The 14,299-nt window shown below is 38.6% G+C and overlaps 1 protein-coding gene across 2 annotated transcripts in view; it reads right to left on the bottom strand.

Annotated features, from left to right (window-relative positions):
• The window catches only part of anapc1 (anaphase promoting complex subunit 1), a 63,112-nt gene that overhangs the window by 33,968 nt on the left and 14,845 nt on the right, over window positions 1-14,299 (bottom strand). For both annotated transcript variants that reach the window (XM_046070537.1, XM_046070538.1), the window contains exons 17-27: window positions 10,436-10,496; window positions 8,533-8,588; window positions 8,200-8,331; window positions 7,865-7,939; window positions 6,325-6,447; window positions 5,603-5,772; window positions 3,878-3,969; window positions 2,989-3,137; window positions 1,678-1,756; window positions 960-996; window positions 286-359 (exon numbers count right to left, since the gene is read on the bottom strand). In XM_046070537.1, coding sequence (XP_045926493.1) covers window positions 286-359; window positions 960-996; window positions 1,678-1,756; window positions 2,989-3,137; window positions 3,878-3,969; window positions 5,603-5,772; window positions 6,325-6,447; window positions 7,865-7,939; window positions 8,200-8,331; window positions 8,533-8,588; window positions 10,436-10,496 — 1,048 coding nt within the window. The remainder of the gene's footprint in view (window positions 1-285; window positions 360-959; window positions 997-1,677; window positions 1,757-2,988; window positions 3,138-3,877; window positions 3,970-5,602; window positions 5,773-6,324; window positions 6,448-7,864; window positions 7,940-8,199; window positions 8,332-8,532; window positions 8,589-10,435; window positions 10,497-14,299) is intronic.

Genomic DNA, 14,299 nt, shown 5'->3' with positions numbered 1-14,299 from the left:
TGTGTTACAATTCAGTACATGCAAATCACTCTGATATAAATTCAAATGTTTTACCATGTACCTACTAAATGATAAAAACATATTAACAAAATCGCCGAGTTCAATAACACACCCTAGACATGTGGTCTGGCTGTGAGGGGAGCAGTTTACAGACTGTGTCAATTGACAGGTGTGAATGTGTAAATTTGCGTTAACGTGAACCAGTGCTGTGCTAAATAAATAAAGGACATGGTTTCAGCGCCCCTTCCTCTGTGCAGATAAAAACTGAAAAAAAGACCTGCTTACCTTCTGAGGTCAGCCAGACTACCAGCTGCTCAGCCAGACTCTCACTGGAAAACTTGACCTTCACACTGCTCTGTCTAGAACAAATTCACATAAATATAAGTTAGTATCATTGAAATGAAATTGAAAAATATTGCTCAACATTTTAAACCTTTACTTTAAATGCGTAAGTAATATGTTTTTGTAAAAATTAAAAAGGTCCCCTGTGGCGTTTTTGACCTCTAGTAACACTACGGAGCAGTTTTTTGTAAGTGGGTCCCAATTTTGTTCACATATTCACATGTACACAATCCTGCCAGTGGTTTCACACTACTCCACATTGAAGTGCTGATAATGCACCAAGAAACACAGTAATGTGCCAGAAAATAATGAATAATAGGAGGATGAATAAGAAGACTGCTAGCTTGCAAACAAGGGTCTAAACAACACAGGTGACAAAAAATAAAAATGAACAAAAAAATCAGATCAATCTGAAGAGGAACTAAATGCAAATGAAAACGCCACAGGGCACCTTTAATATTTGGGTTATTTAATGTTTGCACGCTTTTTAAAAATATAATTGTGTATTTTGTACAATATACAGAAGCAAATAAACTTCATGATTTTCAGCGATAAAACGTGTTGTCCTACTTAAATCCTCATAAAGCTCTTCCTCTCATTACTGTGAGCTGAATTACCTTCTGTAGTGCAGTTCACTGGCACAGAACTTCTGGCCTGAAAAAGAGAGAGAGATGAGAGAAGGCGACAGTAAGGGAAACAGATTGATTAATTTTTTTACCCCTATTTGTGAGATGTGAAATCACACTCATTGCATTTTCACAACTCTTAAAGTAAACAACTCTCGACTGTATTAAAATATTTTCAAACCTACACCGATAGGTTGCTAAAATGTGTCACTAAAAAGAATGGGCACTTAAATTGCAGGTTAAACGAAGGTGACATTTTGTTCCTGTTGAGCGGAGGACTGCATTTATGTGGGATGCTATCTGCTGTTGTTTGGTTTGGTTTTGTCACTGAAAAATGTCAACATAGCGCTGGAGGGGGAAAAAAATGGATTCTCTCACACCGCCCACAAAGTCAATGACAAATTCTGTGTCAGTGGAAAAAAAGGCTTATCATATACCTGCAGAGACTGCTTTCACCTCAGCCCTGTATTGGGTTTTTGTCATGACACGCAAACCTGCGTCACCGCAAACTGCCTTTCTCTCTGTGTTACTGGGCCCTGAAGCAGGAAACTATGGTACTTGCAGGTAATAAGGGCAGATTGTCAATACATGTTCACATGCGCACACACATCTACAAACACAGTCAACGGGTTCAGTCAGAAACACACAGTCCCAGGATGCAATCAAACAGAAGAAAAATTATCTTTAACACTAGTCACATAAACCACACCTGCAGAGAGCTTGGCCAGGTACTTTGATACATCTGTCGAAGTAGCATTTTCATCTCCAGTGATGTAGAGAGCGTAACTCTGGGGAAAGAAATAAGAGAGAAAAAGATAAACATTAGAAATCAAAAACAGATTTGATTTTTTGTACATGCTCAAAAGCTTGACTCCATAACATAAGATTTAAATCCATATGATTTATATCTATATGTCATCACCGTGTGAACATAGATGACATGATGTAATCAGCAATGAAGTTTAAAAGGATGAAATGCAGGTTGAACACTTGTTCAAAGCACTTAACAAAACTACAAACTATAGCCTCAAAATGGGTCTAAATGAGTGTCTGTGACAGTCAGTAAAACCTGTGTGAGCTTCACCATATTTGTGAAGTAAGATTTTTTGTTTGTCCACGCCATATGTGATCTGAGGGTCATTTTTTAAAGGTATTTGAAATGTGTGTTAAGACTTTTTAATAGCCCACATCTCTGAGTTGTTCGGCGATTTAAACAAAATGAATGAAGTGAATGAAATGGCAATTAAGTCTAATTATCAGGCTGTTAGAAAAACTGCAGATCCAAGAAAACCTAACTGAACAGATTCGTCACCATTTCCTCTTAAAAATAAATTTAAGACGGGAGATGCTACATTTAACTGTAGAGAACTTTTAATGCCTTCAGTTTAACTAATATATATATACACACACACACACACACACACACACACACACACACCTGTCTATCTCTTTGTCTGTGTCTCTAATCTGTCTCTCTGTTTTATAGTAGTCATCACCTCCGTCATCCTCTAGAGAAACAATGGCAGACTTGAATAACCACCACATACACATGCACGTACACATTTCCAGCCATACCATGATGTAATTGCTCTTAATTTTCAGAAAGAACATAAAAGAGTGCTGTGCAAATAGATTATCTGACTGCGTCTCAATCAAAGATGAACTCTCTACACCCACTGTCTCTCTCTCTCTCACACATGCGTGCACACACACAAGCACAGAGCCAGGGATCAGGTGGAAAAGCAAATTTACGAAGACCGACAGAACCTCAAAATGAAATACAAAACACAATGTTCATTACCAAGACCCTCTCGTAAAAATGTACTTCATTTTTCAAATACAACTGTCGTTCCTCACTCCCTGTGACGTGTAACAAAATATAAAAGTATACTGGTTGTGTGAGGTCCCAGTTTAAGGATCTTTGTGTGATTTGGGTGAAGTGGAAATAAGTGTGTTCCCACTTCTTTCTACACGTCATTTCTGAACAAAAAATATGGTGAAAATAAAGCTTTGGTCGTACCAGAACCAGCAGCCTGCTCCTCTGACAGATGCCAGGCAAGTAGGGGAAAGGTGGGATCTCCTCCCCTCTCAGACAGCTACTGAGCCAGCTGAGCACACAGGGAGGCTTTGCCCTCAGGAAGGACGGATGCTGCATCTGACCTAACAGGGCTGAGGAGGGACAGAAAGATGGACGGGTAAGGGAACAGAGAAGAAGAGGAGAGAATAATAAAGAGAGGGATGGAGGTAGGAAAGATAGAGAACCAGAGAGGCAAGGAAAGAAGGAACGAAGGAGTTTATATTAAAAAAATGTTAATAGTACAAAAAGACAATAGCACTGCAATAAATAGATCCTTTGTAAAGCTCATGATGTTCAGAGACAATGAAAGGTGTTGAAGCCTTCATTTCCAGTAGTATTAAGTAAATAACCTCTTAAGAGGCAGTCAGACATGTCTAACGTGTGCATTTACTTCAGAATTTTTTCCTATTTCACATCATGTTTGTCATTTTATCTCTCTCCAGCATACCATAATTACAAAATCAGCAACCCAAGTTGAATACGAATTAGATACAGAGATGGATAAAATAATAGAAACACATTACATTCCAACAGCTCTTAAGGTATCCATTCAGTGAAGCACATTATTTATGTTGTTATGGTGTCCTAAAAACTGCTTTTAACAAAGATAAACAGCGGTTACAAGTGAAACTTCACCAGAAAGGACTAAAAGGAGCTGAACAAGATCTTGTTGTGAGTGAAAAGTGTCTTTCTTGTTATTCTGTCTATACTCTGTCTAAAACCCAGACATACACAGGAACCCTGTGGATTGTAGAGCTGGCCATTATTAGCAGAGGACCATCATGCCCTTGCCTGACTTGATACCATTATCAGACTATTGAAAGGTCCTTACCCTGGTCTATGAGGCAGCTCTCATTGAAGCCGCTAATTAATGAAGGATAGTCCCTCCAGTACAGATCCACATACTCTTCCAAGTGGAGGTCTCTGCAAACAAAAACAAAACATTTAAAATATATATTAATATGCCTGTATAGCAATAGCTCCACATACATGAACTGTATATACTTCACAGCTCGGCTTTTTTATTGTTTTAACTCCACCATAATGAAGAAAAGGAACATTTCCACTCACAGTGACAGAGTTTCACTGGGTTAGTAAGTCTGCCTCGTAACAGGTATTTTAGTGCCTATCTCGGCACAGCTGGAAACTAAATTAGTGCAGAATTAATCAAATCTAAAAATGGTTTCACAATTTTTTCAAAGAGCATCTGCGGTATTTAGCCTGTTTTTGAGCACTAATTAAATACATACTCTGAGTCAGTAACAACCGTGAGTCATACCATACCATTCTGCTTAACATCAGATAATCAATAGTTTTTAATCCAATTCAGACTGCGTGCGTGCGTGCGTGCGTGCGTGCGTGCTACACTGGGGAAAAGTTCATAAGCTTACAGCCTGCTCAATTCCTATTTTTATTCTATGCGTCTAATTCTGTCAGGAAATGCATTTTTGTTACAGTTTTTATCTAAACTTTTTATCTAATACTTAATACTGTATCCAAATCTGATATTGAAGGTAATGTAACACCTAAAAACTATACACTGTACCTTGTAGGAACATAAATTGAACCTAAATCAATATATTTGATAGGGGTGTGAGAGGTGAGGATCACACTGTTGAGGAATCCAGTCCTCTCTGGATGGAGCAGTGTTTACTGCTGTCTGGGAGATATGTCTGGCTTTTGCCCCCCACTTTCCTGTGTGCAGATATTTCCTGCACCAGAAATTAATATTAGTAAATATCAAAGAGATGGGGCATGCTCCACTGAGGCTGCAAACTGAAGCCTTGACACAGGTTGATCAAATTCCTGCATATTTACATGAGAATATGATTTTCTCTGCATATGCCTTTATATTCCACTTGTTTGTTATGAAACCTGTTACATGTAATTTATTCTAAAGAAAATTAGAAACTTATAAAATGGTCTCATAGGATGTGTTAAGAGGAATGAAAGCATTTTCTAGTCAGATAAATGTTTTGGTTTTTTTTAAATATGCTAACTCCAAAGTAAATGCCAAATAAAACAAAAGGATCATCATTTTAGCCTTATGAAGCAGTAAGAGTGTAAACATTTGCACCATACTTCACAACAGCCCACATACTAACATACACAGGCCAATTACTCTGAAGGGTGCTTCACTCTCCCACTCCAGCTATTCTATCACCAATCAGTGGTCACTTGACAACACGTTGAAGTTTATTTCACAGTACACCTCACTAAAGAGCCTTGATTACACACACACACACTTAAAACAATTACATGTTTGCCTTTTCTTCTCATGGTGAGAGTTAAGAGTAGTTTACTAAGTAAAAAGCAGATCAGGTTTTGTTTGTAGCGATAAATGGCACCAGTCTCTTCTTTGTTTTGTAACCTTTATGAATTAAAGCAACAGTTCATGCTTTTTCTGGTGTTTCACGTTCATTCACTTCTATGTGAGCATTGCTTTACTCCTCATATCAATTTATAAATATACAATAGAAACAGTCTGCTCAACTGGCCAGCAGCTTGCATTTACTTTCCTTGTAGCAGCAAACAAACATACACACGTAGTGGTTACCTGGCCAGCTGTTGCAGCAGACAGACCAGTGATGTGGCTCTTGCTCTTTGCAGCTCGTCCAGCTGCAGCTCCTGATAGAGCAGATGGAGAACGTAGAAAAGAGCAGGAATGTGAGGGAAGAGAGGAGCTGAACTGTCCAACTTCAGAGATGGACTGGAGGGAGAGGACGCCTAGGACAAAGGAAGAAGGACAAAGGAAGAGGTTAAATAGCTGAGTTTCCCTGGCAGTCAGTCAGAACTGAAGAAGTCCTTTGGATGAGGGACGAAACGTCTTCCAGTATCTTCAACCAAGTCCAGTTGCCCCTTGATTTTAACCTTCGTTGGACAAGTTCAAATAGTAATTTGCAAGGCAAAGAATGGTGTGCATACAAGTAAGAGGTGTAACAAGGGAGATATTGTCATTGTACAATTTAGCAGTACATATTTACTTAATTGACACAACCAAATCAAGGAGACTACAAGACAACCATTATCCATAATGGGTCACTATTGCAGCATTTATACACTTAGTTGGCAGTTCATTAGGTACACCTAGCTAAAACAAAAGCAGTCTTATACAACAGTCCTACTGTAAAGCCTACTTTCATGAAGATTATAATGTTTGTATCCAGCAAGATGCATCTGAATATATACAACATTAAGTCTTATTCAAACAAACCCAAATATGCAAAACAAACTAAATCAAACAACATGTAATCAATCTACACAGAGGGAGTAACTTACAGAGGACATGCCCTCAGTTTCTGTGATGAGTGTGTTGTTGGAGCCACTGGAGTCCACTGGACTGCAGACAGGCTGGGAATTCATGTGACGGTGGTAATGAGACCCCAATAAGTAGTCCCAGTCCTACAGAGAGCGAAGATAAAAGCCAGTAAAAGGTGGGTTTCTATGGTCACTCAATGTTATTGGGTATAGGGCATTTAACCACAGATAAATAAAAATAAAGTTTAAGTTTTATGCACAGCAGAATTATCTCCACGACATATTACTGCATTTTCTTACAGATTAACAGGCAGCATGAGTTTGAAGCAAAATATTTCTATATAATATTTATTTGGAACATTCAGAATGCTGCATTGTTTTTTATAGAATGGAAAAATAATATACACTGCAATTAATCATATATATGTATTATACTGTGTTTGTGTTGATTTTGTGTATTAATTGTGGCTGCAAAACCATCAACACGTGTGCAGCATAAAGTTAAATGGTGAACTATCTTGAGGACACAGAGCTCATAGGCCAACCTATGCCTGCAGCTGATTGACATTTGACAGTTACATTTTGCTCTGATTAGAACCCATACAAACACAGATTACTTAACAACCCTCCACCTTTAATCTGGAGGGGGTTTTTGTGTGTCTGTGCGTGTTTAGAACTGTAGGACATGATAATCATGTCACATTTATTCCAGACACACAATGAAACAGTGGATTAAAAGAGTTTGTCTAGAGTGTTGCACTTTCCCTTTGTCCAAAACTGTTAAGGCAGTGGTTTTTCAACTGGGGGGGCTTTAAGCCACTGCAGGGTGGGCATGGATGTTAAGCAAACCTAAAGATGCATAAATATGATTCATGTGGTGACATAAACAAAAGTGCTCTGATGCTAGCAAGGTTATCTTGCTAGCCTGAATCTTTTATTTAAAATCGCCCATATTGTTAATGATTGCTAAAAATGAAATTCACTTTCCTGGGGTGGGCACCAACTTTTTTCAGCCTCTGAAGGGGACGTGGCAGAAAAAGTTCATGAACCACTGTGTTAGGGTGGTGTGGTTGTGCTTTTGTTCTTAACCACTTGAAATTAAGAACATTAAATTACTTTTGTGACCGGCGTTCCATGTCACAAGAAAAAGACAGCAACATTTGTTTCAGTGTCTGAAACCTACAGTGTATGGATTTGATATATTTAATTGTAAAGCTACAGTAATTGTTTCAGGTTCTCTTCCCTTACCTTAAGTAACTGCTACATCCACAAAAAGTTTTGTTGGCATTAATGTTTCCTCAGAGATAGTGAGATAATAAAGAACATTTCTTCAATTCTTTCCTGGTCTGGAAATAAGACTACTTTTCCAAAAACTTTACATTTCAAGGTGGTTATCTCAATTTAAGGTTTTTATCTTGTTTTGACAGTCTCCCTTATAATGAAAAATTACCTTTTTAATGTGTTTGCTCCAAATTAAATTATGTACAGCCAGATCTATACGTTATTTTTAACCAGATGTCAAAGATGACAATGCGCTAACTGTGTCACAAACATCACACACCTCATCAGAGCCTCCATCAGAGGGACGAGCCTTTTTGGCAGCAATCACTGGAGAGAGAGGCACTTCAAAATGCAGCTAGGGAAAGAGGGGGAGGACAGAGAGAAAGGTCAAGACACAAGTATTAGTGATCAAAGTTAAAACTAGAAGGGCACTTGGGGAAAGTGCAGACATCCGCCAAGGCCAACAGTCCAGTCTTCTATGATAGCAAATCACAACCACTATATATGTCTGGATATATTTCCAAAACTATTAGATTGATGATGAGTCCTTGGGCCATACTACACCCACAAGATTTTGCAGGTTTAGAATAGAAATAACTTCTACAGCTGACTCACGTTTCTTGTCCAGGTCAGGCGCTCAGTGTTGTAGCCCATTAGTGTCAAGAAACAGGTGACGAACAGGCTCCACTCTGCATGTGCACTGGGACCACCGGGGGCGTTGTAGATGTTGTACCACTTCACCAAAACCTGCATAATAACATGTAGCCATCTGGTTCTCTAAGTCTCTCTGAACACTCTAGACTAGTAAATAAATGGCATGGTGTTATTGACCAATATATAATACCGTGCCAGCATAGGTTTGTCCACAGGTGTCTAAAGAAGTACCCATGTAGCCTGATGTAGTATTTTTGCAGTGCTTTTACAGAATTAACCACCAATTCCACAAACCTTCATGGCAGATTCCTTGGGCAGGATGAAACGAATCGCCTGAAGGCATTTCCTCACTGAAATAAATCAGAGGAGAAAAGATGACAATAGAAAAACACAAGATGTCATTTTAAGATTTATGAAGGTTCAAGGGACGTAGACATTTGACAAAACAAGGTGAGAAGAGTTAAATTACATATTAAATGTGAAAAAAAAATCTTTAAAAAATTTGTTAAACAATGTCCCAAGTTACGAATTCTTATTTTAAAAAAGCAACATAATGGGATACCCTGGTGGCCTGGGAGTTAAAGACGCTGACCATTAACCCCCACTTCCCCACATCCCAGTTTTAGTCCTACCAGGGACCTTTGTTGCATATCATTCCCCGTCTATCTCTCCCCTCATTTCCGGTTTCTTTACACTGTTGACTTTCTAATAAAAAGGCATAAAATGTCCCCACAAAATATGGATAGAAAAAATAATAACCATAATGGTAATATTGTGCTTATCATTTTGTAACAGCTGATTCACAGTGCTTCTCCTTGTTCCTGTGAAAACTGGCTCCGGTAACCCAGAATTTTTTGCACGTGCGCTTGTATGTATGTATGAAACAAAGATGCCTTCTCCAAACCTCATGAACAATACCACAAAACTCTCATGGCTTCTACTGCAGTCCAGTCCAAAGAAATGTTGTTTTAGTGTAATATAGCTGGATTCATTTTAAGCTGCAATTTAAAATTTTAAAATCACAAGAAAACATTGTAACCTCACCCAGTTCCAAGCTGGACTTTATCCCCTGGATCTCATACGTGAAATTATTAATTACAGAGTTACGCTTTAAGGATGTCTTGGGGCCACATGAGATTTCAGGACCTATTCTAGACCAGAACCCAGAGGTTAAATCTCTGGACCAGCTGACTAAACTGGTAATGTCAAGTAATTTCCTACCAACGGATGCTAGACCAGAACATTGAGAGAAGAGTGCAGCACTCACTCAACGTTTGTGTTTCCTCTATCTGCCTTGGATGAATAGAACTTTAAATTAATTAATTTTAAAATAATTTTTTTCTGATGATTCTCATCCTGTCCTAATTGATGGCTTCTTCTCCTTAAATTCAGAAAACAAAAGAGGAAATTAGAAAAGAACCACCACAACAACAGTAATTAGTGTTACAGTGTCTCCTAACAACTCTGACCAATCAGATTCCTAATCAACATCACCAGGCTATCTTAATTGGACATCCAGAGAGGAAAAGGTCAGGGTAGAGGTAGTTAAATGCCATTTCATTAGCGGGAGAAAGACTCGTCTGTAGGTTCGATTACTAAATTATAGGGGGGAACACATAGCAAAGACACAAAGGTAGACACACACAAGGCAGACAGAGTCACTCACTCACACCCACACACACACACACACACACACACACACACACCCCTTAGTGTTACTGAAGGCTTTGAAGAAAAAAAAAGTTAAGAAGGTTGAACGTTCATGGTCAGAGCAAATGTTGAGATCTGTATAAACCCAGGGACCCATTAGTGGTAAACAACACAAAAGAACAGACATGTTTACCACAGATAATTAATTAAAAATAATTAAAAATTAATTAACAGCTTGAAAAAATATTGTAAACTGTTTTTTTTCCTATGCACCTGATTTTTCTGTCAGAGCTGTATGTAGTGTATATGTAGCGGCTTAATCATTATCAGTGGGAGGCTGCGCGTGCGTGTGTCTTGTAATGGCATCCTCAGTACATCAAAATTATACCTCACTGTGTAACAACGTAGGGCAGTTCTCAAACCTAATTTCCAAGACCTAACTGCTCTGACTCAGCCATCTCTGTGTGTGTGTGTGTCTGTGTGTCTGTGTCTGTGTCTGTGTCTGTGTCTGTGTGTGTGTGTGTGTGTGTGTGTGTGTGTGTCTCACCGAGCTCTGAGGTAGCAATCTCTGGGATGGAGATCCTCAGCATTGTGCCACTGCTTAGTTCCTAAAAAGAGAGAGATTGTGCACAATTTATACATTTTTCATCAGTGCAATACTACGGTGGCCCAGAGGTCTCAGGCCAAATACAAACGCCACAACACGAATGCAAAAGTCACAATGGAAGTTGACAACAAGAGACGTTTAGTAATAGCTGATTATTTTCCGCTGTACACAACTACACAGTAGTGTATCAGTCAGTATAACCACCCCGCATTCATAGGGTCTGCGAAGATTTTTTTGCCCGTTTGATGAATAAGTAATACGTTGTTCTGGTCAAATAAAAAAAACAGCGGGATATTTGTTTGATTGATTAAACAGCTGTCTGTGCAGATTAGCTTCAGAAATAGACTCAAAATGTGCAAAACAAAACAAAAAAAGTGTTCAAGTTATAATCTGAGCGTCGTGGGGGTCTCTAACTAACGTTACCGGCGGAGATAAATAGCCTAAAAAAATAAATATTGCTTATTACGAGGTCCCACGTTTCCCTCTCGCAAACGCACACACATTCACACAGCAGTCCACTACTTGCCCCATGCTGTCTACGATATTGCAACAAAGTTTAAGTTGCAATAGCCTGGCCACCGTACAATACAACTGGGTCAGCTCTGTTTGTTCGAACAAGCAGAGCTGAATGTTGAGTAAATCCTATACTATAAATCAGCTCTACAATGGGAAGGAAAATGAGAAACAGCAGATATGTGTGTGTGTTGAAGTGTCCCAGTAAGCCATGACACTGCCACAGCATGCAAAATGACAGAGACCTTGAAACTGATGGAACTAAATGGAATCCAGCCATCATTAATCTGACTAATTTACAGCCGTGCCTTTCCTAACTGGCATGAAAAATGCTTATTGTTTACCACAAGGCAATGAAATACCTCGATAGAGAAGCAAAAATCCAGCTTAATAGAAAAATAAATTGGTGTATGTGTAATGATTCATCGTCTGCAAGCCCACCAGACACCGCATTTTAGATGTCATGGGCGAAGGGGTAAGATAGGATCAAAGTATGCTCTATTAAATGGTCAGCTGGCATACTTGAGATAAAATGTACACAAAACATGAATTTTACACCATAAGTCTGACAAACATTTTCCACATCTAAAACCTGAATTATCCATCACCATTTTCAATCCACTGCTAAAAAAAACCTTCAAATTCTTTTTTACCAAAAATTATCAATCCCAAAAGGTTTTTTAAAAAAGTATGGTTTACATTTTGTATTTCCTTGTCATTTGCAGTTGACCTCATCATTTCAAATGTAAAGTGTAAAGAATGTAAATTTCCCACTCTTAAATACACCTGTGAACAAATATTTCGTGACCAAGTACTGTTAAATAATCACAGCAATCGCAATGATCTTAAAAAATAATTGAATAATATTTTTAGCTGCAAATGAGCAGCGTAGATTTTTGTGTGCAATTGTATATATTATCACAGTAGGTTATCTTAATTATGTACAATAGTAATATAGTGGTAGAGGAAAAATAGACCACACCATCTTGTTACTTCAATGTCACATTTTCCTCAGCAGGGTTGGTCCTGTTCTTGTCATCATTTCACAGCACTGCTGAACCGATTAGAGAAAAACCCATAATAGAAAATAAACCATCGACCTGACAACATACAGAGAGCAGCTGGTGATTTGAAAGCTCCGGCGAGCTGCATTAGCAAACAGTTAGCCTTGTCAAAGACAAAATCAACAAACAGAGGCAATGTGTCAAAAAAAGCAGCAGCCTGTAGCAACTGTTTCACTTTTACACAATATGGTTTCTGTTGATGTGCGTGTCAGAGAAATAAGTCCCGGGACTGAAGAGACCCATCTGTACCCAGTCTGACAGGACTGATCCAGGAGGTAGAAACACACACAAAAATACTCACCGCATTGTGGCTCCCATTCACAAGGCCTGAATCACACACGCACACAAACATCACTGAATTGAAACAACCCCTTGAGGGAGACTCTCATACAGATTTCTATGAATGATCATAGCTGCAGCTGCAGTCAGTCTAGAGTTCCCCTAAAAGCCTCCATTGTATAGACAGTAGACTCTTTGTAAGTTATACTGTAAAACAGCAACCTCCGGGTCTGAAAAGTGAAGCAAATGCCTAAGTCTCTTAAACCTGATTCTTTCTAAAGGACAACACAGGACTGGATGCAAAAATAAGTCATGTTGCATTGGACTTAATGGCCCTACTTCTCACTTGATTTATTACCTCAGTAAACAAGTCTTCTTCAATACAGCATGATGTTTATTTTGTAAATTATGGCCCCATATAGAGGAAAATATATAAAGCAGGGTATGCTTTAGGGCGTGGCTATCTTGTGATTAACCAGTCACTACTAGGGTGACCTGTCAATCAGAATAGAAGCAACTCTATCCACTGCACCGTGTACATTTAACCTTAAGCTTCATTTAACAGGCTGTGAACATGTTTCGGGGTGCTAGCTGTGTTTTTGTCAAGGAACTATGAGGCTTTCACAATTTGTTTTCAGTTCATGAAAGTAAATGTTAACATTTTGGTCTAAAAATTTATTGTTCAACGTTCGATTGTACTAAGACACTCTAAAGAGTCGGCTGGTCATTTTTCTGCCGTTACATGCTCCAGACATCACAAACAGCGATTTAAACTACAGCAGATATAAACTCAAGCATGAATCTGAAATTGGAAGCCCTATATTTTGCCTAAGACTTCCTCAGAATGTTATTTTGGTGGACAGCTTCAGACATTTCCATTTGTTCTTCCACTTGACTCAAAGAAATCCTAACTAACAACAAATCTAAGCCCAGCTATGAGTCCATTTGTCTAGGTACATGCACTTTAGGTAGAGTTCATGTTGACTATGTTCAAAATCCCTGACCGAGTGGGCGTAATTTAAACAGACTACAGATCAGACCACTCCTTGCAACCTCTATTGCCATGGGTAAAAAAAAATGAAAACATGCCAATTCTACAGGTCAAAGTGTTGGAGGTAGACAAATGTAATTTGTTTGCCGTTTTGAAAAATACAGCATCTCCCATCTCCACTGTATTGTGGTTGGATATAATGCGTATACATTTTATATATTTGATCCCGTTTATCACAGATTCTACTTTTATTAATTGCTGATTCTAATGTATTGTATTTGTTCTTCTTTTTACTTTGAATCAATAAAAGGAACATCTTATCTCTTATCGTCGTGGGGACCCATCATGACAGTGCATTCCCTAGACCCTTTCCCTAACCTCAACCATCACAACTACATGCCTAACCTTAACCTTATTCTAACATGAACCCTAAAACCAAGTCTTGACCCTCAAAAGGTCCTTTAAACTTGTGGGATGCAGGAATTTTGCAAACACACACACATACAGGTGCTGGTCATATAATTAGAATATCATCAAAAAGTTGATTTATTTCAGTAATTCCATTCAAAAAGTGAAACTTGGACATTATATTCATTCATTACACACAGACTGATATATTTCAGTGTTTATTTCATTTAATTGTGATGATTAAAACTGACAACTAATGAAAATCCCAAATTCAGTATCTCCATAAATTTGATTACTACTTAAGACAAATACAAAAGGAGGATTTTTAGAAATGTTGGCCAACTGAAAAGTATGAACATGTACAGCACTCAGCACTGGGGCCCCTTTTGCCTGAATTACTGCAGCAATGCGGCGTGGCATGGAGTCCATCAGTCTGTGGCACTGCTCAGGTGTTATGAGAGCCCAGGTTGCTCTGATAGTGGCCTTCAGCTCTTCTGCATTGTTGGGTCTGGCGTATCGCATCTTCCTCTTCACAATACCCCATAGATT

The sequence above is a fragment of the Micropterus dolomieu genome, linkage group LG15 (assembly GCF_021292245.1).
Source record: "Micropterus dolomieu isolate WLL.071019.BEF.003 ecotype Adirondacks linkage group LG15, ASM2129224v1, whole genome shotgun sequence".
NCBI lineage: Eukaryota > Metazoa > Chordata > Actinopteri > Centrarchiformes > Centrarchidae > Micropterus > Micropterus dolomieu.
The sequence above is the reverse complement of the archived record's forward strand: the minus strand, read 5'-3'. Positions and strand labels throughout refer to the sequence as shown.